Raw genomic sequence first — 25,134 nt, forward strand, 5'->3', positions numbered from 1 at the left:
CTGTGTATTGGCCTGGCTGGCAGAATCAGACTTTATGAAAGAAGGTGTAATCATATTGTAGCTGAAAATGAACCTTATTTCCTCAGTGTCACTATAATCTGGAGAATCAAATCATCAGGTCTTAACCCTCCTGTTATGTTGACCCAGAACAGAAGAGATGTCATCTGCATCACTACAGAAAACCAGAAAATCAAAATTATACAAGAAAATTGTAAAATAATCAATGCCAGTGTTTCTGACACTTTTTGGATGAGTACACATGCCCTGGGTCAAATTGACCCAGGAACATAATTGGTGTTCCTGGAAACCAACATAACAAGAGGGTTAAACATTACCACATACATAATAACTTTTCATGTTAGGCAAATGAGAAAAACACATCTTAGACTTGTCTGTAAATTTACATGACTCATGTCATTTTGGAGCCTTTCTGTTTTGCATCAAACTGCTGAAAATGTGCAAACATCTGTACGTTTATACATATTTAAATATTTGCGTATATTAAATTTGTGTTTATATTCTATTTACAAAGTGCCCATTGCATCCTTTACGGTTTGTATTTATGTATGGAGATGTAACATGAACAGAATAAACCCTCTACAACTGTGTGACGACTTAATAACACAGCAATAAATATGATTTGATATGGTATTAGAACACCTGTACTGTAACTATAACTGGCTTTTACTGATGAAACATGAGTGCACCGGAGGATTATGGAAATCGCAGCTGTCCTGCAATTTGTTGTTTAGGTAGTTCTTAGAGAAAATGTTACTGGTAGATTTAAATTGGGTTGTTCAAGTGTCACGGGATTTTATTTAACTAAACAAGTTAAATAGTACAACGTGGAGAATCAAACTTATTCCAAGACTACACGACCATCACCACCACTCCGTGCGAAAACCTCGGACGCACAGCTGTCGATGTCCCACAATGCACCAGTGATCTAGCAGCGGCGGCTAACCACCACATTTGACCCTGTGTGTGCCATGATGATAAACTAGACATCCGGGCTGTGTGCATGGAAGATGGCGACACTTACCCTTCCTAGTGAATGGATCAAAAACTGGGAAAAAACAGGAAAACATGAGTTGTGAGTGCATCTGAATTTCAAGGCAGTGTTGAATTTTGCATCTTTTTACCCGTTGTTTACGAATAAAAACTATCGAGAATGACGTAGCTAGCATTCAAATATAAGGCCGGTCTTTAGGTGTGTTAGCTTGAGCCAAGCAGCTAAAATTTAAAGTGGCTTACAAGTGTCACTTACTTAAAAAAAACAATACATGTAATTTAGTTCCTGAGTACTGAATACAGTTAATTTGTTAGACTTGTGAAAAGAAGACGTCAATGGCTTTGAACGTCACCGTGGAAGCTAATGCTGTCTGCTAGCAGTAAGGCTAGCTTTACGCTCCCATTTGATTCGCCGTCAATGTGTAAACACTATGGCTGTTAACGCTAAGCGAGCTAGCATACACATAGCATACTCTTCTGTTGCTTCGATATCGCACTATCTAGTAAAGTGGAATAAATGTACTTCCAAAGTTCAAGGAATTAGCAGTTATCAACTTCGAGCAGACAACCGAGTATTAGCTGGCGAGAAAACCCCTTGGGCAGCCTGTTATAAACCTTAACACTAAATAATCGTGTGGAGGGAAAACAACGGACATTGACAAAACGCTTTAGCAGATTAGCCGTAACGTTAGCTACAGTAATTGTTTTGTTGAATTCCTTTTCGTATGCTTTAATGTTTAGTCGGGTAAGCCTGGAAGAATAAAGATGACGCTTTTTGATTCAGTTTAACAAAACGTATCATTTGACGATATATATTTTAGGAGATGAATATTTTAATCATAATGTTAACCTAGCTACAGCTAACGTCATACTTTTCTTAGCTGGCGTTAATTTCACCTAGATATTGGTGTAGGATAGTCGCTGTAAGGTTTGCATAGAGACTGTGGACATAGCCAAGGTTATTCATCGATGCACATCTGTGCGCTTGGTACTGTATAAAGACATCTCGATTATCAGAGTAAACTTTATCACTAACATTACATGTTAAACTTAATAATTTAAGCAGTACTGTAAAAGCCTCTCCCAACACCTTGATGTACGGCGACTGTTATCTTAAAATTAGTTTCTTCAGAACAAAAAATACAAGAAAAACGTTGCGTGAATAATAATTTCACGCATTAATGTTGAGTACTGCCATCGCCTGTGAGCTGAGACACAATAGGCTCATCCACAGTACTAGCTACGATTATGTGCTGTAGGCCTTGCATATTTAAGAAAGGCCTGCAGTGGGATGCACCAACTCAAACTCTCGTTCCACTATCTTGTGTCAATAACTGATAGTACTTTAACTGGAAATTGTGCCAAACAGTTGCAACTACGGGGTAACTATTAAAGTATTTCCATCAAGGCAAATTACCCGTTATAGCAAAGCTGAGTACATTGCAGTGAAAGTGTGATTTGGCAGCACAGTGAGATGCCATCCTCTGTAATGACAGGCAGCAAATGAAAATGTGGTTTTCATGTTGATAAGTATCACATTGTTATTACGTAACCAATATTTTTAAGCCATATAATTCATTGATATAAAACATTGTGGACATCTGGATCTACTTTTTAAAAAAAAAAAATTATTTAGTTATGCCAGGTGAGTTGCAATTAACCAGTCCCAGAGACCAGGGTTTAGCTTAAAGTGGTGAAAATGTTGTGTCAGCCTCATTATACAAATAGCAGCTTTGCACATTTGACCTTACAGGCTCTGGCAATCCAAGGTGTCCGTTTGCTGTAACTCTGACTTTTTGTAGCATTTGCATTTCTTGTTCACAGTGTGTTTAGCACCTGACAAGCTGTTATCACTAACAGTTAAGCTGATGGACTGTGCTGCGTTTCTTACAGAGGAAAGGAGCTAGTGTGCTCCAGTGTGTGTAATTGTACCTTTTAATAAATGGGATGTGCCTGGCAGAACGTGCTCTATTAGTCTGCCTTTGTCATCACTACTTCTGATATTTTAAGACCAGTCAAGCTGTCAACTGGGTGAACCGTTAAGTCTTTCAATCCACCAGCTAAGTTATCACAGTCAATTTAAGAGGGAGAAACATGGCACTCAGTAAATACTAACTATAAATCTGTGCGAGCGTTTGGCAACAGAGAAGGTAAGGGTTGTCCCGCCCAAAGATTCAGTCAGTAATCAATCCAGCAAACATAAGAGCCAGTGCTATTGTTATATACAAACACAGCAGTTTCAGCATAAATACTCGTGTAGTGACAATGTAGGTAATATAATATTTCTTGAGCTACTACATTGATAATTAGGATAAACCTAAAGCTTTTTGTGGTGTAATGTTAAGACTGGATTAAGGTGTAAATAAAGGTATAGTGTTATGTGGTTTAGAAATATAACTTGGAGGAAGTGAACGGGATATTACAAGAATAATGTTATGTAGAAATTGTTGGCACTGAACAAACGGATTTAAATAAGTTTTCATGCATCCTGGTTCGTTCATTGAGCTTTATAAGGGTTTTCATCATCATGTTTATGTATCCTAGTTTAATCTAAAAAAGAATTCTCTCATTACTTCATAGTGTACAACTCTGCAAAGACCTTACAGAGAAAGCAGATCATGGAAGTGAAATTAAAGGTGAGTTGAGTGTGACCCTCGTTCCTTTAATACTCTTCTTGTATGCATCTGTCACTGTATTTTAGCTTGCTCCTCATGTACACACGTCCACCTTGGGAATTCTCATAGTTTCCAAAATGAATGCAAAAGGTTTAAAATTATTTAAATTTAAATAATAAGTAGATTTAAAAAAATTAAATAAATGAAACACGGTACTATCCACGTGTAACAATGGCTGGAAGGTAGAAGGGAACTAAGCAGCCCATGTGGAGATTTCTGTTTGGTGTGTGTGCTGACACATGTCACAAAATTTCAGATAACACTGTAATCAAGTGATTTTATGTCCAAAAGGACAAATTTTACTATCACGTTGTGACAGTAAAGGAAATACTTTCCTTGTTTATTCAACTGCATTGAATCACTTACACTAATCTTTGATGTTTTAGTTTATGTTATGAATTATTTCTCAGTTACTTTTTTTATTTTAGTATTACGTAAAACTTGGCTTGTGCTTTTATCTGTTACCCCTACAGACATACAGACTGCCTTATATGAGCTCTGCTGGCAAGTTGTACAGGGGAACCTCAAGTTGGATCTTGTCACCAGCGTCCTTGGGGACATGATGGTACATGTGTTTTTAGCTTGTTGTTTTTACCTCAAGGTTGTTGTTGTTGGGCTTTTTTTTTGTTTTGTGTGTTTTTCTTTTTTTTGGGGGGGGGGGTTCTTATTACCACCTCATGGTTTAACATTATTAGCCCAATAGCAATACATCTCAAATTTTGTTTTTATGTATAAAGTTCTGTATGTCAGGTGTATAAACACTATCGTTTTATTTTGGCACATAATGTGTTCAGTATTTCTGTGTAATTATACGTCTGTTATGATATGATATGATGGTAAATTACAGATACTAAAGAAACAAAATCTACCCACTCACAGGAGTTGTGTTGTTAGAGCTTCTTTGTACCTCGTAACAATAGATTTTGCCAAGCCTTAAACATTTTTACTTATCTTTTGTTTTGGTTTGTTTTCAGGAACTCCGAGAAGACATGCCATCAGTTTTAGCAGATGTGTTCAGTATACTAGGTAACTTTTCTGGTTTTGAGTTTGTTTATTTGTTTGATTGTTTGTTTTAGTACTATGACGACATTATCTGATTTGATATGTTTTTATTGTTTGTTTTTAATGTTTGTTTACTTTCACAGATTTAGAGACTAGTGCACTGGAAGAAAAAAACAAACGTGACCATTACACACAGCTGGTCGGAGCATGTTTGGTAAGTATTACTTTCTTATCAGCTGATAGAACAAATTGTATGCCACTTTCTATTTAAATTTATAGAGGCCTTACTGACTGTCGTGTCTCTAATAACGTACGAAAATGAACTAATTACTTGCCTCTTTTTTAAAAATTTGTTTCCCCCCCCAGTTTTGTGTCCCTGAAGCCATTCTGAAAGAGAGGCTGGATCCAGAAACTCTCGAGTCCCTTGGACTTATAAAACAAGCCCATCAGTTCAATCAGAAAATTGTTAAAATCAAGACTAAACTATTGTAAGTATAGAAATGTGATAAAGATGTAGGCATAGATAAGGTGCTTCATAAGTCCTTTCAAGATTTGTGTAACATTTCTTTTTTTTTCTTTTCAGTTACAAACAGCAAAAGTTTAACCTGCTAAGAGAGGAGAACGAGGGCTACGCCAAACTAATCACTGAGCTAGGCCAAGACCTGTCGGGGAATATTACCAGCCATATTGTTCTGGAGAGCATCAAATCCCTCATAGGTAACAAACTGCTTTTTCATTGTCACTGCTTCACACATGGTGCTTCTGTTATCGTTTACACACTTCTTAAGGGTGTTTTTATCTCTCTCTCTGTCACTGATAGCCATGGCTGGAGAGATTATGTTTTCCTGTTGTCTAATAGGATTAAATGATAAAGTAATTACATTTTAAATCCAAATGATCTAAGGTCTGCTTCACTGTAAAATGCTTTGAAAAATCACACTTTCTTGCCATTATTCAGTGTCGTGGCTCTTTGTTTTCAGCATCAGTTTTGTTAACCAGACTTTATAAACTCAGTACTTTTTATTAATGTTCTTCAGTGTCTCTACCACATATTATGCATCAGGATAGTGATGATTTTAAATTGAATGTGTGGTTACTTTAGTGTATGATAAATTAACAATATTGGATTTCATCAGTCTGAGATCAAAGGAATAGTATTACAAGGCAGTTCAGATACAGAGGGGTGACCTAAAAATAAAAACCTGTATCCTTGTCCCCTACCGCAAGGAGGTCCGGTGGCTCTCCTGTTCTGTGTTAACCTTGCATTATAGCAGCAGAATTTGTGGACTAGCTGTTTTAAGTTCTCCTTTTTGGCTGCTTAGTTTTCCTGATTATTTTGCCTGCAGGATGTTTCAACCTAGACCCCAACCGAGTATTGGACATAATTCTGGAGGTGTATGAGAGTCGATCTGACCAAGATGAGTTCTTCCTGTCCCTCATCAAGTCTTACATGTGTGAGCCTCTCACCCTTTGCCACATCCTGGGCTTTAAGTTCAAATTCTACCAGGTAAGAACATCATAAAAATAAAAGAAGCCAGACTGTGTCTAGCAGTATAGTAAATGACCTCAAAGTTATTACCTGTGTTTTAAAATGTCTCCTATAATTGTAATCTCTGAATCATATTTATCACTTCTGTTTTCTTTGTTGATTTATGTTCTTTTTCAGGAGCCCAATGAGGAAACCCCAAAGTCACTTTACCATATTGCTGCTGCTCTCCTTCACTATAACCTGATAGAGCTGGAAGATCTTTACGTACATGTAAGGAAGAGACCTGCAAATCCAGCTAATTACTACATTAGTTATAACATCAACTAAATCTAGGCTTATGGATCATATATGCCTAAATTTACTGTTAGTTCAAATATGTTAATTGTGACTCTTGTGGACAAAGCATCGCCTCTAGACTGAATTTTTGTTTTGTTTTCGTGCTTTCCCAGCTTATGCCACTAGATGCCGCCATCATAGAGGAGCACAAACGAGACATCTCAGAGGCAAAGCAGATAGCTCGCAAGCTGGTCATGGTTGTGTTGCCCTCTGAGAAAAGTGAGGACAAAGAAAAGGACAAAGAGAAGGAAGAGGAGAAAAATGACAAGGTGATGAAGGGTTTTTTTTTCTTATTACGGTTGCATGCAGGTCTGTTCAGGATGGATGGAAGTGATGCAATACAAAAAGGAACTGTAGCAGAACTGTCTACTTGGAGCAGAATTACTGTAGTTGTGTATTTTACTTGGTTTTACTTCATTTACTTTCCAGAGTGAGTTTTGAGATTTTAGTTTCGTTTTTTTTATTGTTTAAACTGTTCCTTTTTAAGTTTGGTTTTTATTATTTTGAGTGTTTTTGTTATTATGATGCAGACAGTGTCTTACAGAACACTGAAGTTCAGAACATTGCAAAAATGTTTTTATTTTAGTAGTTCTTAAAGTTCACATTATTATTATTTTAGTTTTAAGTTGAGTTGTTCTTTTTTTCAGTTAAAGCGTTTTATCATACTCAGTTTTAAGCTTCGTTGTAGTTCACTGGATTGAAATAGAGTAACTTTGCTAAGAGAATAACATAAAAAATCTAATTTTATTGTATAAATTGCTTTTTTTAATCATTAAAGGGTTCCTTAGTAGAAAAAAATTTGGAACTTTACTGTACTAACAAGGTTTGATAGCTATGGATAAAATAAAAGAGATGTCAAAATATCAGTTTCCAAACGAATGTTCTTATTTTTTGATTTCTAAAATATAAAATTCTGACTTTCTCCAAACAAAAGCATTGATTCAGTGTGTGACGGTAGGGCTGCTCAATTAATCGAATTTTAATCTCGATTACGATCTGGGCTTTCAACAATCATTAAAAATGACTGAGCCGATTATTAGCCCCTCCCTCGTGCTTTACTCTCACGCTGCTCTGTGTGGCAAATCGAGCGCACCTCTCTGCATTTTGAACACGTGTCACAACAATTAAGAGGACCCGAGGGAAGCTCGGAAAGCTAAGCAGAAGTTATTTGGAGAGGAGAGTGACTGCTGTTGGTTGAAAAGAGAGGTAAAAAATACTTCAGTGGTGTGGAAACATTATGGGTTCGCGGAGTCGTAGACATAGTGTGTAAACTTTGCTACAGTGTCGTAGCTGCACCACAGAGCAACACTGCAAAGTTCACTTAACATAGATGTTTACATTTTTCATTTATTTTTTATATTGCAAACATTTGCACTGTTATCAGTATTTGCACACTATTTTATATTATTTTTTGACAATCTTTAAAGTCATTATTCAATACATTGTTATTGTTAAATAAATATCGTCAAATAATCAAGATCTCAATTTCAGTGAAAATAATCGTGATTATCATTTTTGCCATAATCGAGCAGCCCTATGTGACGGTGTAGGCTAGAGAACAATTGATGCCAGCAAATAAAGAGGCAAGAAGTATGGTGTGCAACTGAAGGCACTAACATCTTAGTGCAGCCTCTTTGTCAGTTTGTTTTGTGACAGCAGCTGTGCTTAGTTCTTGCGTCTGCTTTAATTACATTAGTGAATGTTACTGGACGTTGGCATATTTAACAATAGACAGACACTTAGTTGCTCTTATTTTTTTGTGCTTACAGCCACCTGATAACCAGAAGCTTGGTCTGTTGGAAGCGCTGCTCAGGATCGGAGACTGGCACCATGCCCAGAGTATTATGGACCAGATGCCTTCCTTCTATGCCACTTCTCACAAGGCCATCGCGCTGGCACTCTGCCAGCTTGTGCACCTGACTGTGGAGCCTCTTTACAGAAGGTGCTGATTTCATGTTTCATTTACTGCACACCATGTGTAGTCAGAGCCAAAAGAATGCACAAGTACATCTTATTTTACAGCTGGTTTGAATTTTTCTCAGTTTTATGTGTACAAGCCCACTAGGACATGGGACATGGAGAACTGATTTGGGAAAAAATATGAAATTAAACACAAACTTTGATATGCTCCTCTGTATTTTTTTAGGGCTGGTGTTCCTAAAGGGGCAAGAGGATGTGTAATGCACCCACTAAGGAGCAAGCGGGCCCCTCAGCCTGCAGAGAGCTTTGAGGACCTAAGGAAGGACACATTCAGCATGCTCTGCTACCTGGGCCCTCACCTCTCCCATGACCCTATCCTCTTTGCCAAGATTGTGCGTCTTGGCAAGGCATTCATGAAAGAGGTACACCACAAACCACCCTCTATTTGTTTTCCACATCTGCAATGCAGCCTTCATCTAATTGTGACTGCTATTCTGTGTTTTTCTTGTTTTGTTTTGTTTTGTCTCAGTACCAAAGTGATAACAGACCTGAGGTGAAAGACAAAATGGTGAGCATAAAGTCACATGGTTGTTACCTATAGAAACACTGATTTATTTATTTATCTATATTTAATGGGTTAATTTTTAGTTTATGTAACTTTGAGAAGCTTATTCATGTTAATGGTATCTTCATTGTAGGACACACTGTTGAGCTGTTTCCTGAGTATTGCAGACCAGGTGCTACTCCCGTCACTCTCTCTGATGGAGTGCAATGCTTGCATGTCTGAGGAGCTGTGGGGTCTCTTCAAACTCTTTCCCTACCAGCATAGGTAAGGACACGCACAGACTCACACTCATTTGCTGCACCATAGTATCACTCACCGCATGTGGTGCTGTGTAATTGTTGGTTCATAAACCCTCAGGCGTCGCTCAAGGATGGTGTATACCAGCTGCCAAAGAACAACTACCACACACAGTCACACTCAGTTCTTAAAACAATGCTTGGTTATGCAAAGTGAGATCCGTGGCTCTATGTGCAATATACTTTTCTATTCCTCTAAGCAGTGCAAGAATTTTATTTTTAGAGCCTTTGATGGGACATTTTCACACAGCGCTGATAGGCACTGATGCTCCATATTCCCAGAGGATTTGTTTTACTTCTGGTTGTACATGTCACTTTGTCAGATGATAATACAAACTTGTAGATTACGTATGATAGTTGCACTTTGAAATACAGGGAAAGTTTCTGCATACTGATCTGTCTTGACAATGTCAAAAGAAATTATTTCCTGTATACTACAAATGGGCAGGTACTGTAGCTCATTTGCCAGTGGGGTTGTCATAGTACTAATGTGCAGATGCATTTAAAACATTTTTATTAGTGTTATTATTTCAAAAATGACACGGTTAATTATTGGTTTAATTTTGTGAAGCATGTGATACAAATTAGACATTCACGTTGCTGTCTTGACAAGAGCAAATAAGATGCATAAGAAAATTCCTAAACTGCTCTGAACTGCAAGTTTAATGAACTTAACTCCCTTGAAAGCGTGGTCTGAGTTAGGGCTGGGCCATATCATACCTTTAACGGTAATACCGATATAATGTTGGGCAACGATAAGAAAATATTGCGATAGAATATGGGTAAAACGTGCATGCGCAGTGCCTTTGTTTTCATACGCACATGGCGGAAAAAGCATGGCGGCGACGCAGAATGAGAAGGGCGAAAGCGGATTATTGAATGAAATGGATGAACCTGAATTGATTTGTAAAAATGCTGCAGCTTCAGTGGTGTGGAACTGGTTTGGCTTTCATCCGTCAGATACACAACAAAGCACTATTTTTGGTAGCGCATGCTAGCGGGCCGTCGTTATTACCGTGTTGTTTGGAAAATACGGCACACTTAAAATCAATCCTTTGATTTTTCTGAAAATCGACAGTGCCCCTTATAATCCCGTGTGCCTTATGTATGAATCCTGGTTGTGTTTACTGACCTCGAAACGATTTTATGTACACGGCGCTCGAAAATCTGTCAAATGTTTTAGTACGACCTTGCTAAGCTACGAAGCCGCAGCGCTTGATGGATTGTCGGAGCATTACGGCTATCGTAGGCAGGCGCCTCGCGGAGTGATACGTACTGTGCTTCAACATAATATTACTGTATTATGTGTGTATAACCTCTTTTGTGGATATTATACATGGTTATGCTGAGGATATGTCGGCCAATTTCCACTGGAAATGCCTTTTGGTTAAACTGTCAGCAAGGAATTTGCATTTGCACTGTTAAATTTTTATATAACTTTAATGCAGATTAAAAAAACAGCTGCTTGTTTCAGTGAAAATACATTGATGGGTTTTTTGCACTAATAAAGTTGTGGAGTTGTAAAGTATTTTGTCTAGTGTCAATTATATCGTCAGTTATATCGTTATCGCAGATTTTCAAATGTATATTGTGATAAATATTTTTGGTCATATCGCCCTGCTCTAGTCTGAGTTCTTATAGATGTGAAATTGTAGATTCTTAATATGTCATACACTGCCATTCTTACAGGTGTTTTTAAGTTTTTACCTTTGCTTTCTCATTATGTGTTCTCTAAGGTATCGGTTATATGGGCAATGGAAGAATGAGACATATTCCAGCCATCCATTATTGGTTAAAGTCAAAGCTCAGACCGTGGATAGGGCCAAATACATCATGAAGTAAGTAAAATGTTTTTCTGTGCCTTTGGATCATCTTTTCAACATCTAATATTGTTGAATCTTCAAGTGTTGATCAATCTTTTGTCTGAAATCTGTCAATTTCATATTACCTTTCAATGATGTGTGGTACATTACTAAACTCAGGAACAAATTTTGGATAATAGTTGAATATTAATCACTGTTATCGTTGCATGACACTAAACAAGCAGGAGCAAATGAAAGTTTACTGTGTGTGTGTGTGTGTGTGTGTGTGTGTGTGTGTGTGTGTAAAAAAAATGTTGTTATTATTAGTAGTAATAGTATTATTATTCAAGTTGGACATTTAATAGAAATATGCAGAGATTTGTTTGGTTTTTAGTTAACCACTTCAAGTGAAGCTTTGTTTTAAGCACAGTTAAACATGAGGCTGTTGTAGCAAAAGGGGGACTTACTTTTGATGCTGGGCAAGTAATTATCCTAACACTGTCCTGCTACTGGGGAAAAAAATAGTAACAGTTCTCTTATTTTAAGATGACAACCGTAAGAACATTTTCCAACTGCTTTGAAACTTATAGAAGTGACAGTTTTTGCTCACAGTGCTCTTTGTGTCATCTTGTGTTATTAAGTCTTTTCTCTCCCCTGTCCTCCCTTTCTTTTCCTTTTTTGCTCCACTCTTCAGGCGGTTGACCAAAGAGAACGTGAAACAATCTGGAAGGCAGATTGGAAAACTGAGCCATAGTAATCCCACCATCCTCTTTGATTATGTAAGTCCCTTTTATTGCAATTATTTTATTTTACTGTGTGTGTCCACAAACTACAAAGAGCAACCAATCCTGCATTTTTATGGCCGTAAAGAAATACTTCTCTAGACATGTGGCACCTTTTTTTTTCTTTTCTATTCCATACAGTTGCCAGTAAGATTTCTCTCTGTGTCCTACAGCAGGCTTGGTTTCCGATTACATGGTTTCGAGGAATTGCTCATGTCTAGCGTCCTGCTTGCAAATTCTAAATCCATTAATCAAATTTATAGTCACTTGGCAAAAACTAAATGGCAGGAAATGTTTGCATGGAAAAAAGCAAAATGTTTTGAATGAAATTTGTTCATACACATCAGTAGGACATTTTGTTCTGCATCTGGGAGACTGATTTTAACAAATCAGTGCACCTCACAATATAAGACTGCTCAAATGAGCATCTCATCTGTTTCAGTGTGTTCAGACACAGTTTTTTTTCACAGTTTTTTTTTTTTATTTTTTTTTATATGTGACAAATGCTATAAGGTGTGGTGTAATGTGTAATGTCATTTTTCATCCTCCTCCTTCGTTGTTTTATGGCAGATCCTGTCTCAGATACAATGGTACGACAACCTCATCAGCCCCGTGGTCGACTCCCTGAAATACCTCACATCCCTCAACTACGATGTCTTGGCCTGTATCCTACACTTTTTTTTCTCTTTTTTTTGTCCTTTTTTCAGTTTGTTAACAAGTGTGTGTGCGTTTCTGAGTTGTGAGGGAGTTGTCCGTCTGTGTTGTTCCTTTTAACTCTGTCTTCAGATTGCATAATTGAGGCTCTGGCCAATCCTGAGAAGGAAAAGATGAAGCACGATGACACTACCATCTCCTCGTGGCTTCAGAGTGAGTGGCTTCACGGTTTCATTTGCATGAAAAAGAAAAGAAATTGTTTGATATTTTAATGAATATCTAACAAACACCTGTTCTTCTGATACGCCAAGGCCTGGCAAGTCTGTGTGGAGCTGTGTTCAGAAAGTACCCGATTGAGCTGGCTGGCCTCCTTCAATATGTCACCAATCAACTAAAAGCAGGGAAAAGGTGAGTGGATACAAACTGTTTAGCAGAGACGGCATAGAATTACTAACTTTCGAGTCCAAGGACCATTGGATTTTTTTTCTTTCATATTACTTTGCCTGATAAAATATTTTTTAATAATCATTTCAAATAATAAAAGATACAAACTTGCTGTACAACTTGTAATATCAGTACCGAGAAATCAGAAAAGATTTAATTAATCCCACTTTTAAAAATATCATAAAATGTCTTTAAGGAGATGAGCATGTGGTTGTTTTTGGCGGTCATTGTCTACTTTGCTTTATATGTTTCTTATTTAAACATATGAGGAACTTCACTCTTTTTACTGCAGTTTTGACCTGTTGATCTTGAAAGAAGTGGTGCAGAAAATGGCTGGCATTGAGATCACCGATGAGATGACCTCGGAACAGTTAGAAGCCATGACGGGAGGCGAGCAACTCAAAGCCGAGGTATGAGACTAATGCAGTCTCGTTAGAAAGAGCTGTAAGATTTCTTGAGCCCGTTGTTTTAATCTCAGCGCAGGTGCACGGATCATGAGTCTGATTCTCTTTGCAGGGTGGATACTTCGGCCAGATCAGAAACACTAAAAAGTCGTCTCAGCGTCTGAAGGAGGTGCTTCTGGATCACGAACTAGCACTACCGCTGTGTTTACTCATGGCCCAGCAACGAAACGGCGTGGTTTTCTTGGAGGGTGGAGAGAAACATCTTAAACTTGTTGGACATCTGTATGACCAGGTACTCACCCTCTCACAGTAAAATTAAACAGTTGACTGACCTTGCATTTGACAACTAAATTGAAACACATCTAACAACAAAAACTTAAGAGACTATGTTTCATTTGTTCCTATATATAATTAATAATTTACTTCCTGCAGTGTCATGACACACTAGTGCAGTTTGGTGGTTTTCTGGCCTCCAACCTCAGCACGGAGGACTACATCAAGCGGGTTCCCTCTATTGACATCCTTTGTAACCAGTTCCACACTCCACATGACGCTGCATTCTTCTTGTCTAGGCCAATGTATGCCCATCAGATACTGGTGAGTAGATCACTCTAATTTTTTTCAACATACTGCCTTTGAATTGTCTCAGTCCTTATGGACTTGATTTCCCTCATTGAAACAAAGATTTCAAAAAGTGGGTTTGAAAACTGACTGAACTCGAGTCTTATGAATAAAATGGAAATATTTTAAAAAGTAACTTTGTTGTTTAAGTTTGAAGTTTTAAGACTTTATGGTATATCTGTCTCTTCACAAGTTTAGTTTAGTTTTTTGCTTGAATTGCTTAAAATGGATATTGTTTATTAACTTGAAAAAATTCAGGGTCCTTTAACTTCATGCTCTCTTCATGCAGTCTAAGTATGATGAGTTGAAGAAGGCAGAAAAAGGTAATCGGCAGCAGCAGAAGGTGCACAAGTATGTGGCGGCCTGCGAACAGGTGATGACACCGGTGCATGAAGCTGTGGTATCGCTCCATCCAGCCAGGGTCTGGGATGATCTCCGCCCTCAGTTCTACGCCACCTTCTGGTCCCTCACCATGTACGACTTGGCCGTGCCACATGCTGCCTACGAGCGTGAGGTCAATAAGCTCAAGGCGCAGATCAAGCAAATTGAGGAGAACCCTGAGATAGTGAGTAGCTTTTTGAGAGTTGTTGCTGGACAGCAGATTGCAGATTTATTACAGAAATGATGTTTTTGATTTTAATCAGTGTAATTTCTAAAGTCTAAGGACTAAGATAATATCTGTGTGAAGTACTTGTAAAATGATTGTGATCAGTAATTGGGTGTATTTATTTAACTGTTTTTTGTTTGATTTATTTCCAATGTAGCCCTTGAATAAGAAAAAGAAGGAGAAGGAACGCTGCACTGCACTGCAGGAAAAACTACAGGAGGAGGAGAAGAAGCAGCTGGAGCATGTCCAAAGAGTTCTACACCGCCTCAAACTGGAGAAAGACAACTGGTTATTGGCCAGTAAGTGATTTAATGTTTGGTGGTATTGATGTATCTTAGTCAGCTTGTGCACAGTCTTTCTAAATAAGAAAAGAAAGTAGTGCATCAATTTTCTTTTGACCCAAAGAGAAAGCTATAAATATAAATTCTGCTGCATTATTTACAAGCATTTCTCACTAAGCAAACATCCAGCAGCTGCATGGCTGTCAGTTAATGTAATAATGGGGAATAAAGCTGATGTAATGGGATCATTCATGAGAGAAGATATAATGTCCATTGTTTTTCCAACACAAATCTAAATGCTTACTGACAGAATCCACAAAAAATGAGACCATAACAAAGTTCCTGCAGCTCTGCCTGTTCCCTCGCTGCATCTTCTCATCCATCGACGCGGTGTACTGTGCCCGATTCGTTGAGCTTGTCCATCAGCAGAAGACTCCCAACTTCTGCACCCTACTGTGCTACGACCGGGTAAGAGGTTGCGCATGACAACAATATTTAACCTCCACTTTTAGAGCTTCTTAAAGCCAAAGTGCTTTAGAAAGAAAAATAATAAATATTCATAATGTGATTAATAAACTAGGCTCTAATTCATCCCGCTCTGCAGAAGAGAAGGAGTAGAAATAATCCATTAAAATAAAAAGTCTTTATCATTGAGTGGTTCTTCAACCATTCAAGTGAATCATGTTAGGTTGAAGTGATATACTAAGAAGGTTCAGCTGAATGATGATTAGCATAAAAGCTTGAACACTTACCATAATTTGTGTGGGCACTGCCCCTTATTTTCCAATAATATACATGCACATTATAATGTATAGATCATGCTGCCTCAGTCGTTAAGTAAAATCTGTCCACTGTTCCCTTGGCAGGTGTTCTCTGCTATCATTTATACTGTGGCCAGTTGTACGGAGAATGAGTCTCACCGCTATGGACGCTTCCTCTGCTGCATGTTGGAGACGGTGACCCGCTGGCACAGCGACCGTGCCATCTATGAGAAGGTGTCCATGTCTACATGTTCTGTGTACCTGGAAAAATTTCTGCTGCGTGTTGAGCTGGATGTGAATCTTTCTTGTTTTTGTGCGGTCGTAGGAGTGTGCCAATTATCCCGGCTTCCTCACCATCTTCAGAGCCACAGGCTTTGATGGAGGAAACAAAGCAGATCAGCTAGATTATGAAAACTTCCGCCATGTGGTTCATAAATGGCATTACATGCTGACTAAAGTGAGTTGTCTGTTCACCATTACTCTTCTATTATATTCAGTCCAAATGATTTTAAGCATTGCTCTTAATGGTGTGTGTTTAACCATGATCTCACCCTTTCTTTCTCCCCCAACCAGGCATCCGTTCACTGCTTGGAAACAGGAGATTACACCCACATCAGGAACATTTTAATAGTACTTACCAAGATCCTGCCCTGCTACCCGAAGGTCCTGAACCTGGGCCAAGCACTAGAGTGCCGTGTCCACAAGATCTGCCTTGAAGAGAAGGATAAGCGACCAGACCTCTATGCCTTAGCAATGGGGTAACATTGTGTGCTGATCAGCTCTATGTGGAGCTTATAGTTAACATCTATCGTGTGAAGTGGGGTTATGAACTCTTATCAGACATGTAGGAGTGGAAGCTTGTATCTGTAGCTGAGATGATTATGTTAAAATATGGGTTGGTGCACTTGATTTTTAGCCCTAGAGTGGAGATAGTTGTTAAGTGTTGATAATTGAGCCTTTTAATAGGTGGTAAGGTGACTTTTAATTGGAAGAACCTAATGCCACTGACCCATTAAAGCTACAAAGCAAGTCCATTGTTTTAAGTATGCAGACAGGACAGAACCTGGATTTCTATAAACATTTGAGTAAAAATCCTATATGCAGTGAATGTTGTTCCGTGAACGTTTTCACTGTGTATAGGAAAGAATTGTGTTTGGTATTGGATATTGATCAGCACATACGTGTGTGTGTGTGTGTGTGTGTGTGTGTGTGTGCAATCTATGATTAGACATATACAATGGGGCTTATTTTACCTGATATTTACCCCTTTCTAAAAGTTTAATTCTTGCACTGCGTGACACTGAGAAGTTCTTTTAGAAGTTTTGTCTCTGCTGTTGCAAACCCTTTATGCGTCTTACAGTTATTCAGGTCGCTTGAAAAGCCAGAAGGTGCACATGGTCCCTGAGAATGAGTTTCATCACAAAGAGCAGCCAGCACGCAGCGCCACACCTGCCAGTCAACAGAACGGCCCCGGCAGCACAGGCAAGCCTGCCACTAACACAAGCAAGACCGAGGAGGGGACTTCAGAGGATGGTGGTGAGTGAAGGATTTTAAAGTGTGACACCTACCACCTTTCTCTCTAATCTGACAAACACTAAATTCTTTGTTGTGTATGTCTATATTACTATTTTCCCACAATGATGCAGCATAAACACTCAGTGCTTCAGTTCCAATATGAAAGCCTGTAATTTTAATAAACCCTGTCCGACTATTTATTTATTTATTTTTTTGGGCAGATCGGGCCAAGGATAAATCTCAGGGGACCACAAAGCCAGTGAACAAAGCCAACAGTGCAGCAGCCAAAGTGACCACCAGCAATGGCAACGGTGCTCTCAACAGGTAGGAGAATAAAACAAAGCTTTAAAAAATCCACCAGTTTCATCGGCTGCTGAAAGTGTGTGCAGTTTGTTTTGTGATACAGCAATGTATAAATAAAATATAATTGAGTGTTGGATTCAGAAGATTTCTCTGTGAAGCATTTTCAATGAAATGGTTTTGAAAAGGAAAAATGTCTCCGCAGCACCAAAGCTGTTAAAGAACGGGACGACAAAGAGAAGAGTGGGAAGGAGAAAAAAGAGAAAAAAGAAAAGACACCCGGCAGCACACCAGAGGCAAAGGCGGAGAACCGTCGGGAAAAGCAGAGAGATGAGAGGGCAGGGAAAGAGGAGCGGGTGGTGCGAGAGGGTAAGGAGAAGACCCCGAAGGCAGACAGGGAGAAAGTGAAGCCAGAGGAGAAGAGTGGAAAAGACGACAAGGTCAAAGCCGGGAACGGGGAGCCCATGGAACCGTCCAGGGAGCGTGATGCTGTCAAGGAGGCCAAGAGCAAGGAGAAAGGAGACAGGAGTGCTGTGGCCGGGTCCCTCAAGTCACCAGGTCCCAGATCTGAGTCGGCTGAATCTGAGAGGGGTAAGAAGCCGTTCCAGTGGTGTTAGACTGCTCATGAAAGTGTGCTGTAACATTTTGACTTCTCTGTCAGGTCTCTTACGAGGTCCGTACACTTCATCTCATTTATTCTTCTACTTCTGCGACAGTTTGTCCACTTGGATGCTGACATGCTTTACATTTGTAAATCACATGAATTCACTTAAGTAAAATTAAATATTTAGATTCAGCATTTTCTTACCTTTTGTAGCATGTTTGTAAGACATTAAATGGATGGCGCTAATGCACAAATTAACACCAGTGTCGCTCGGCTTGTCTCTCACAGATCACAAAAGACGAAAGCTCGACAGTCACGCTTCCCCGTCCCACTCCTCGTCTGTTAAGGTTAGTATGGCTTGAGGAAGGCTGTGCCAGTTTCTTCTCTATCTGCCGGAGCGTTCCCTGCCGTTGCACATTCCAGCAGCCCAGAAGATCAACAAAGGAGAATTGTCGCACACGGAAATCCCAACCATAGCCATGGGAGTTGGAAAGCATTCCATGGACATACGCATGATATTTTGCAGAATTGGGAGAGATCTCCTCAAGGACTTAGCCAAGAAAATATTGTGTATATTGAGTATTTTCATATTGAAATATTTACCTATTTTCATATTAATGAAAGCAATCAGTGTGCCTTGGGAAGAAAGAAATTTTTTAAGCATTTCTATATTCCATGTGGAGTTTTTTGGTTTTTTTTGTTTTTGAGAATAATACTCACCTGAAGAAAAAAAAAAAAGGCTTGCCAAATAAAGAGCGCTCCATAGGCAATTTTTTTCCCCCCCATACCCGGAGCAGTGTTTTACTACTTGAAATGATGCCCAAGAGTTTTTCCCCCCTCCTTTTTTCTGAGCTGTGAAGAGTTCCTGTTTTTTGTGATGTGAAATATTTCGCTAACCCCGCAACGTCCCCCGGATGCAGCACAAAGATGGATGGTGTCCAGCATCTTCCCTGCTGTAGGAGTGCCTCTGCTGCAGCTGAGTCCCTCTTCCATCTCCGCTTGTTGAAACGTCCTTCACGGAGTCTGCACGTCACGAGATGCAAGTCCAGTCAGTCCTGCCGAGTCCCCTCTCCCCCCCTTCAGTGCTATCCCTACGACTTACCAGCCAATGGGATCTTCAGTTGTACTACCTCCTGGCAAGCAATGAGTCGAAAACCAGAGCCACCAGCATCTGAGATCAACGGAGAATGTGAATGTTGCAGTTTTCAATCTACCAAAAATACAGAAGAAAATAAGCCCACCCCTGCAAAGAGAGAGGCAGTGAGGGAGAGAGTGGGCGAAGCCTGAATCGTCTGGAGCGTTGCCCAAACCACTGGAAGCTTGTGATAGGTCTTTAATTTACCCTTCCACCAGAGAAATAGGCTCCATGTGTCTTTTCCATTCCTGAACTGTAAGTGACAGCAACAGTTACCTATGTAGGGATGCAATCAAGCACATAAGAAATTGAGTGATTTGTCTTATATATTTATATACAAACGCACACACACACACACACACACACACACGCACACATACATTACTTTCAGCACTTGCACTTTAGATGTATTGAAAACCAGCTGTGGTGTAGGACTTCTATTTTAGGTCAGACATGTCTGTAGTATTAAGACTAGCAGTTATTTCATATATGCTCAGGGTTTTTCTATTTTAAATATTGCAATTCCAGATGATGACTTCTCCTCTATGTTATAACCTTGTCAAAGCCTTAGTCCTTGAAGGTCAGAGGTCAAGGGAGAAGTGTGCTGTTGGTCCGGCCAGCCCCAACTCCCCACCTCCCCAACCCCTTTTTCCAACTCTCTGCTGCTGTCTGACAACCTCCTCCCAATCCCCCACCCCCTCCCAGCTCATCTGTCATCTCCATTCATCCCTACAGGACAATAGCATCGAACCCAAGGAGTCCACATCCAAGGTTTGAATTAACTCTTCTATTCCTAGCTTTTTGTTCACAAGTCAAAAACGTCTTCAGCTTTTCACATGAAAAAGTGTTTGATATCATGTGATTCGGTCTTTTGTTCTCACACTTTAAAAAATAAAATAAAAATAGTCGCTCGTGTGAACTGCCAAAGCTGTAATGTGCAGTTTCATGTAGAAAATGTTTTCCTGCTAAACTACACCTGCCACTTGGAAGAAGTGTGCATGTAGCTTACACTAGACTGCATCAGCTAAAGACTGCATTTAGGTGAATTAGACATGACTTGTATTCATTTTCATGATTTTTAGCAGCAACTTTAAGGTATTTTTTTTTTAAAAAGATGGTTCTAGTCAATTGCTAGAATCATTAGCTTCATTGCCTAAATAATAAGTAAAGTCATTGCAGACCTTAAAAAAACAAAAAACATGAAAAAGCCATAAATACCAAACCGTAATGCTGCTATGTTCAGGTTTTGTTGAAGTATCTTCACCTTGTTCACCTCTTTTTATGTCAGCAAGGGCAAATTAAATACCAGACAATAACATGAAGTCCCAGCTGGCTGTGTCCTTAAAAATTTATAACTAATATATGTAGCATTACACAGTACACTTTTATAATGAAAACCATCAGTTACTGAGTACTATGTGCTGTTATAGGGCCATATTTCTTGTTGGACAGCAATATTTTATCAAGACAAAGTAGATATAAACTCAAGTGTCCCTTCATTTCCAGCTGATTGTAACAGGTTTATATTTTTAATCATAAATATAAAGAATCTGTGAATCTTAAAACTTAATCAACGCAGATTGTTTTATTAATTAATAGTTATTCATTATAATGGGTTCAGGATAACATTTTTTCCTACTATGCCTCTGAGCCAGTAGATTAGACTACCCTCCAACTTCAAATGAAGGTAATTTCATTACTTTGATAGCCTAATGTATTATAACTAATTTATTAGGGGATTTCTGTTTCATATTATAAATCTATATTAGTGGAAAAATGATAACTGAACTAAATGTAGTGGGATATGCTCTGCCCTGTAGGCTCACCCCAGCATGCTCCAGGCATCACTGCTAGAAAGGCACTGCAGCTACCTTTGGGTTCTTCATATTTAAATTATTCAAACATTTTTATGAAGGACTTTTATTGACATGTTAATGAGAAAAAACTACTTAATAGTGATGGTACATTTCAGCCAGTTTGCTTCACAAGTTAATCCACCAGTGGAAACCTGGTCAGCTGCTAGCCAATCAACTTGCCTCATCCACGTCATTGTTGGCCGCAGGCCACCAGTGATGCCTATATTATGTTTATAATGTCAGCCTTTGACTTAAGACTATAAGATGTGTTCGCATGCCTATGTATCTAGATTCATAAGCCCTTTATCAACATTTGTGCTGTAACTCCTGTATTGAAAGACGGTGTAAGACTTTTCAAACTGCTCTGAAAAGTATATTTCATAGCTCTCACTGAAAGCGAATCCCTTGCATGTTGTGTCAAACATACCTTTCGGGTTATGTAATAGAACTATCAGACTGAGTGTCAGTCATACTGCAACAAACAAATCACAAACTAACTTGACTTTAAATGAGTTGACAGATGGTTTTTCTCCTTTGGACTCTTTCGTTGTTGTTCTCATAATGACAAACAACTCCACCTTAGTCTAAATGCAGATCTCAGCCCACTCTGAGCCACTGTGAACTCTTTGTTGAACAGTTAGTAGTCACGTGTCACATGACTGAATACCAGTCAGTATTTGGAAGTATGTCATCAATGTAGAGTGATTAGGAAAAGTACAATAGTAAATACTTTTCTACTTGTTTTACCACCATTGTTGGCATATTCCCCCCCTGCAGTGCTGTATTATGTTTAAAGTTATACTAACACTTAACATAAAGGCACTGCTGTCTGTTTGAGTTGTTTTGTTCTATTCATATGTAATTGTTCTTCCAGCACCACATGAACTTCAATTCAGTTGCCCGGTCCAAGAGCAGAGAGAGGGAGATGGAGAAGAAAGACTCAGAGAACACACAAGGCCGATCCAAAGAGAAGAAAGAAGAGCGGAAAGAGCGAAAGAGAGTCAGTGTCTAACCGCCTCATCAACTATGTGAAATGGATTTTTTTCAGATTTAGTTTTCATATTAGAGGGAGAGGCAGTAGCAACAAGGACATAGTTGAAATATTAGTTATTATTAAATCATGTCATTTGTCTATCAGGACCACACTGTCAACGACCGTGAGACGAGCCAAGAAGCCAAACGCAGAAAGGATGAGAATGGGACCAGTAAGCGTTTGTTTTTTGTCTTTATTTTATTTTTTTTAATCTGAAGGAGCTCTCAGCCAAACAAGGACAACATAAAATAAAAATTAATATAAGCCAACATTTTGTTCTTAGATGCCTCCAAAAACAGCAAGAGCACAAGTCCTTCCTGTGACTCCCCGCTGTCGGCCGAGAAAGAGAAGAGCAAAAGATCCAAATCATCCAGTAAAGAGAAGGCCGACTCTGTGAAACCCGAGCGGACGTCCTCTGGCGGCAAGAAGGTCAGACTCAGTCGCTGTCGCGCACTCTCCTGAGCCGTCGACTAAAGGACTTTATTGTCATTATGTACTTTTTTTTTCTGTTTCTTTTTGTGCTGCAGGAGTCCAGACATGACAAAGAGAAGTCTGAAAAGAAAGAGAAGAGGGACAGCAGTGGAGGAAAGGAAGAGAAAAAGCAATATCCTTAAATATAAAGCGACATTTCAGTGTGAAGGTGATTTTAATGAACTCTTCGTAAATTGCCGTCTTTATTTCAGACTGTAAATCCCGACCAGTGTAGATGGAGTTAACTGATTTAGCCAAATACAGTTTTTATCAAGTTAAGTAGCGTTTCAAAGATACTTATAGCTGTTCGCGGCACTGAATTTGTTTTCTATTATGGGATAATTACATTCATTTTAGTATATTATGTGTCCGTACAAACACTCAGATCCAATAAGGATTGCAGCAGATGCCACATTTACGCTTACAACCAAGCCCCGCTGGCTTGTTTTTAACTGGCGCTCTTAACCTCTGCATTGAACTGTTTGATTCATCTTATTTGAACATTTAGTGGTCGGCTTATTTCCCCTCTGGCCCAGTGCGCCAGTCTAAACTGATCATGTGACTTCAACTTCATATTTCTAGATGGACATTTCAAAGAGCCAGTGTGCCAGTCCCTTTGCTTATACACCTCATATCAGGCAGACTTACACACACTTGCAGTTAGTTGTGGGTTTCTTTTGTCGGTGTATTATTTAGAGGACTTTCTCAGCACTGCCACGCACTCATTTAACAACCTTTAAAGACTTTTCTCGTCACTACATTTTTATGAGCAGCTGTTTCATCTTTGAGCATTTCACCGTTTCCTTAACAGTCGTACTCATAAATCCTCTGACAAGCACAGATAATGTGCACTAATTAGTGAAGGTAAGACACATACAGTTTCTTTGTAAGTGGCTTTAACCGTTGCTCCGTGTCTCATGGTTTGTTCTCTTCCTCTTCGATCCACGTGCTGCAGCGGAACTGGAGAAGCTGTGCTTTTATCTGCGAGACATCTGCAACTCCATCTGTTGTGAACCCATATTCTTCTTCTTTTTTTTTTTTTTTGGCCTGATTGGCTTTTTTAGTTTTTTTTCGTTTTGTAAAAATTCCACCTCAAGTCTTGTTAGTTCTACTCATCTAAACTTAAAGATCACCTCATTATTTTTCCATTTCAAACAACGGTAAACCAGCGGAAACTTTTTTTTTTTCTTGGTGAATTTGTATCCGTTTTTTGTTTTGTTGTTTGTTTTTTGTTTATTATTATTATTATTATTATTATTTGATATGGGCGCAACATGCTGCCGTAATCACAGTGTTATTATCCTAATTAGAAATGTGGTTACTGTATGAAATGATCTCTTGGTTGCATCTGGTCATAGATTCAATAATCTTATGCTTGAAAATGTCTACTTTTTTGTACAGTGTCGGGCTTTTGCTTTTTGCTTGTTTTATTGGAGTTAACATGCTTTCCATGCTCACTTACCTCATATCCTTTTGAGATACGTAGATACTTTTATTTATTTATCTCCACCTTTTAACCCGAGTAAGACGGTAGATGTGAGTGAAATGATACAAAGAACCAGTTTGTATATTGTGTACAATAATAAAGAGGGTAACATGAAATTCACATCATGTTATTTCTGTACTTCTTGTTTTTTTTTAAATGTCCCATACAGCTCTTTTGTGTTTTTGGTTTTTTTCCCCCCTCGTGTTAAACAGGTTTTTACATAATTTATAAAAATGTCAGTTTGACGTTGATTCAAATGTAGAATTGTAAAGGAAAAAAATCACACACACAAAATCTGATACTCTGTACTCCAAATACGGCTGTTTCAAAATGACTTTTGGAGATTTTATCTGCTGTACTCAATGAGTGTAAGCTTTTTCTCTTTTTTTTTTTTCTTTTTCTTTTTTTTAAACAACAACAAAAACAATAAATAATAGTTTTCCTAGTGTGTCAGTTTGATATTGTGTCTATCTTCCCTTCTTTTCTTTGCCATGAATGTAAGGACATGCATAAGGAGGATTATCTGCAGGCCAGTCACTCAGCTGGGTTGGGGGGGGATAAAACAAACATCTTAATTTACAGTATTATACTTTAAAATAGTCAAGTGTATAAAGAATTGACTTTAGATTTTAATTTTTTAAGCTACTTCACACTGACCTATTGATCATTTAAGCATAAAAAGGTACAATTCAAGGGATGAACCAGTGATATGTCTACATTAACAGACAGCTTAGCAAAGCTAAGCTTTTAAATAGTATCTTTAGGCACACCATCCATCTGTTGCATTTCTTTTAGTCCATCCATGAACACAATTTGGAAGACAAAATAATTATTTGCACCAACAATGTGATTCTCAAAGAGCTTTTAGCCAGCTGGACAAGTGAAGGATCTCTGAATCAAAACATATCTGCAGATGAACAATATCTGAAAGTCATGACCTAAAGAAGTAGGAATTTGTTTTTGTTTTTTTAAAGCCTCAAAAATGTTCTTAATGGAAGAGTGGCTGTCAGGAGGCCATTCTTACAGAAGGAAAACAGAACAATCTGAGGTAATAACAAAAGAACTGGACTGAAATATCAGTGGC

At 38.7% G+C, this 25,134-nt stretch overlaps 1 protein-coding gene across 2 annotated transcripts; it reads left to right on the top strand.

The window, feature by feature from the left end:
* Positions 1 to 984: 984 nt before the first annotated feature.
* thoc2 (THO complex 2) lies at positions 985 to 24,242 on the top strand. Of its 2 annotated transcripts, XM_085364425.1 has the most exons (39): positions 985 to 1,093; positions 3,592 to 3,647; positions 4,160 to 4,251; positions 4,661 to 4,712; positions 4,832 to 4,902; positions 5,055 to 5,176; positions 5,272 to 5,405; positions 6,035 to 6,195; positions 6,355 to 6,447; positions 6,627 to 6,782; positions 8,283 to 8,455; positions 8,660 to 8,855; positions 8,963 to 9,001; positions 9,132 to 9,262; positions 11,031 to 11,132; positions 11,791 to 11,875; positions 12,449 to 12,542; positions 12,665 to 12,745; positions 12,844 to 12,940; positions 13,269 to 13,386; positions 13,493 to 13,672; positions 13,813 to 13,977; positions 14,291 to 14,566; positions 14,766 to 14,907; positions 15,200 to 15,357; positions 15,756 to 15,884; positions 15,976 to 16,107; positions 16,224 to 16,408; positions 17,011 to 17,186; positions 17,387 to 17,489; positions 17,671 to 18,056; positions 18,358 to 18,416; positions 19,940 to 19,975; positions 21,935 to 22,060; positions 22,199 to 22,265; positions 22,377 to 22,522; positions 22,621 to 22,697; positions 23,382 to 23,428; positions 23,520 to 24,242. In XM_085364425.1, exons 1-38 carry the CDS (start codon positions 1,029 to 1,031, stop codon positions 23,407 to 23,409), a joined length of 4,689 nt encoding a protein of 1,562 aa, XP_085220551.1. In that variant the 5' UTR covers positions 985 to 1,028; the 3' UTR covers positions 23,410 to 23,428; positions 23,520 to 24,242. The 2 variants fall into 2 exon arrangements, 1 of the variants encoding a protein (XP_085220551.1); XR_014906543.1 differs by lacking the exons at positions 21,935 to 22,060; positions 22,199 to 22,265; positions 22,377 to 22,522; ... (1 more) ...; positions 23,382 to 23,428; positions 23,520 to 24,242 and having other exon boundaries at positions 18,358 to 19,459.
* Positions 24,243 to 25,134: the final 892 nt, after the last annotated feature.

The sequence above is a fragment of the Diplotaxodon limnothrissa genome, linkage group LG10, assembly GCF_057381915.1.
Source record: "Diplotaxodon limnothrissa isolate DT_005_m linkage group LG10, D_limnothrissa_male_GT1.1, whole genome shotgun sequence".
Taxonomy (NCBI): domain Eukaryota; kingdom Metazoa; phylum Chordata; class Actinopteri; order Cichliformes; family Cichlidae; genus Diplotaxodon; species Diplotaxodon limnothrissa.

Excerpts from the sequence above, each read along its gene's own strand:
- thoc2 (XM_085364425.1), top strand. The coding sequence starts at position 1,029 with ATGGCGACACTTACCCTTCCTAGTGAATGGATCAAAAACTGGGAAAAA. Across the intron at positions 13,673-13,812 it reads TTGGACATCTGTATGACCAG|TGTCATGACACACTAGTGCA; the intron begins GTACTCACCCTC and ends TACTTCCTGCAG. Across the intron at positions 22,698-23,381 it reads GGAAAGGAAGAGAAAAAGCA|TCATAAATCCTCTGACAAGC; the intron begins ATATCCTTAAAT and ends TAACAGTCGTAC.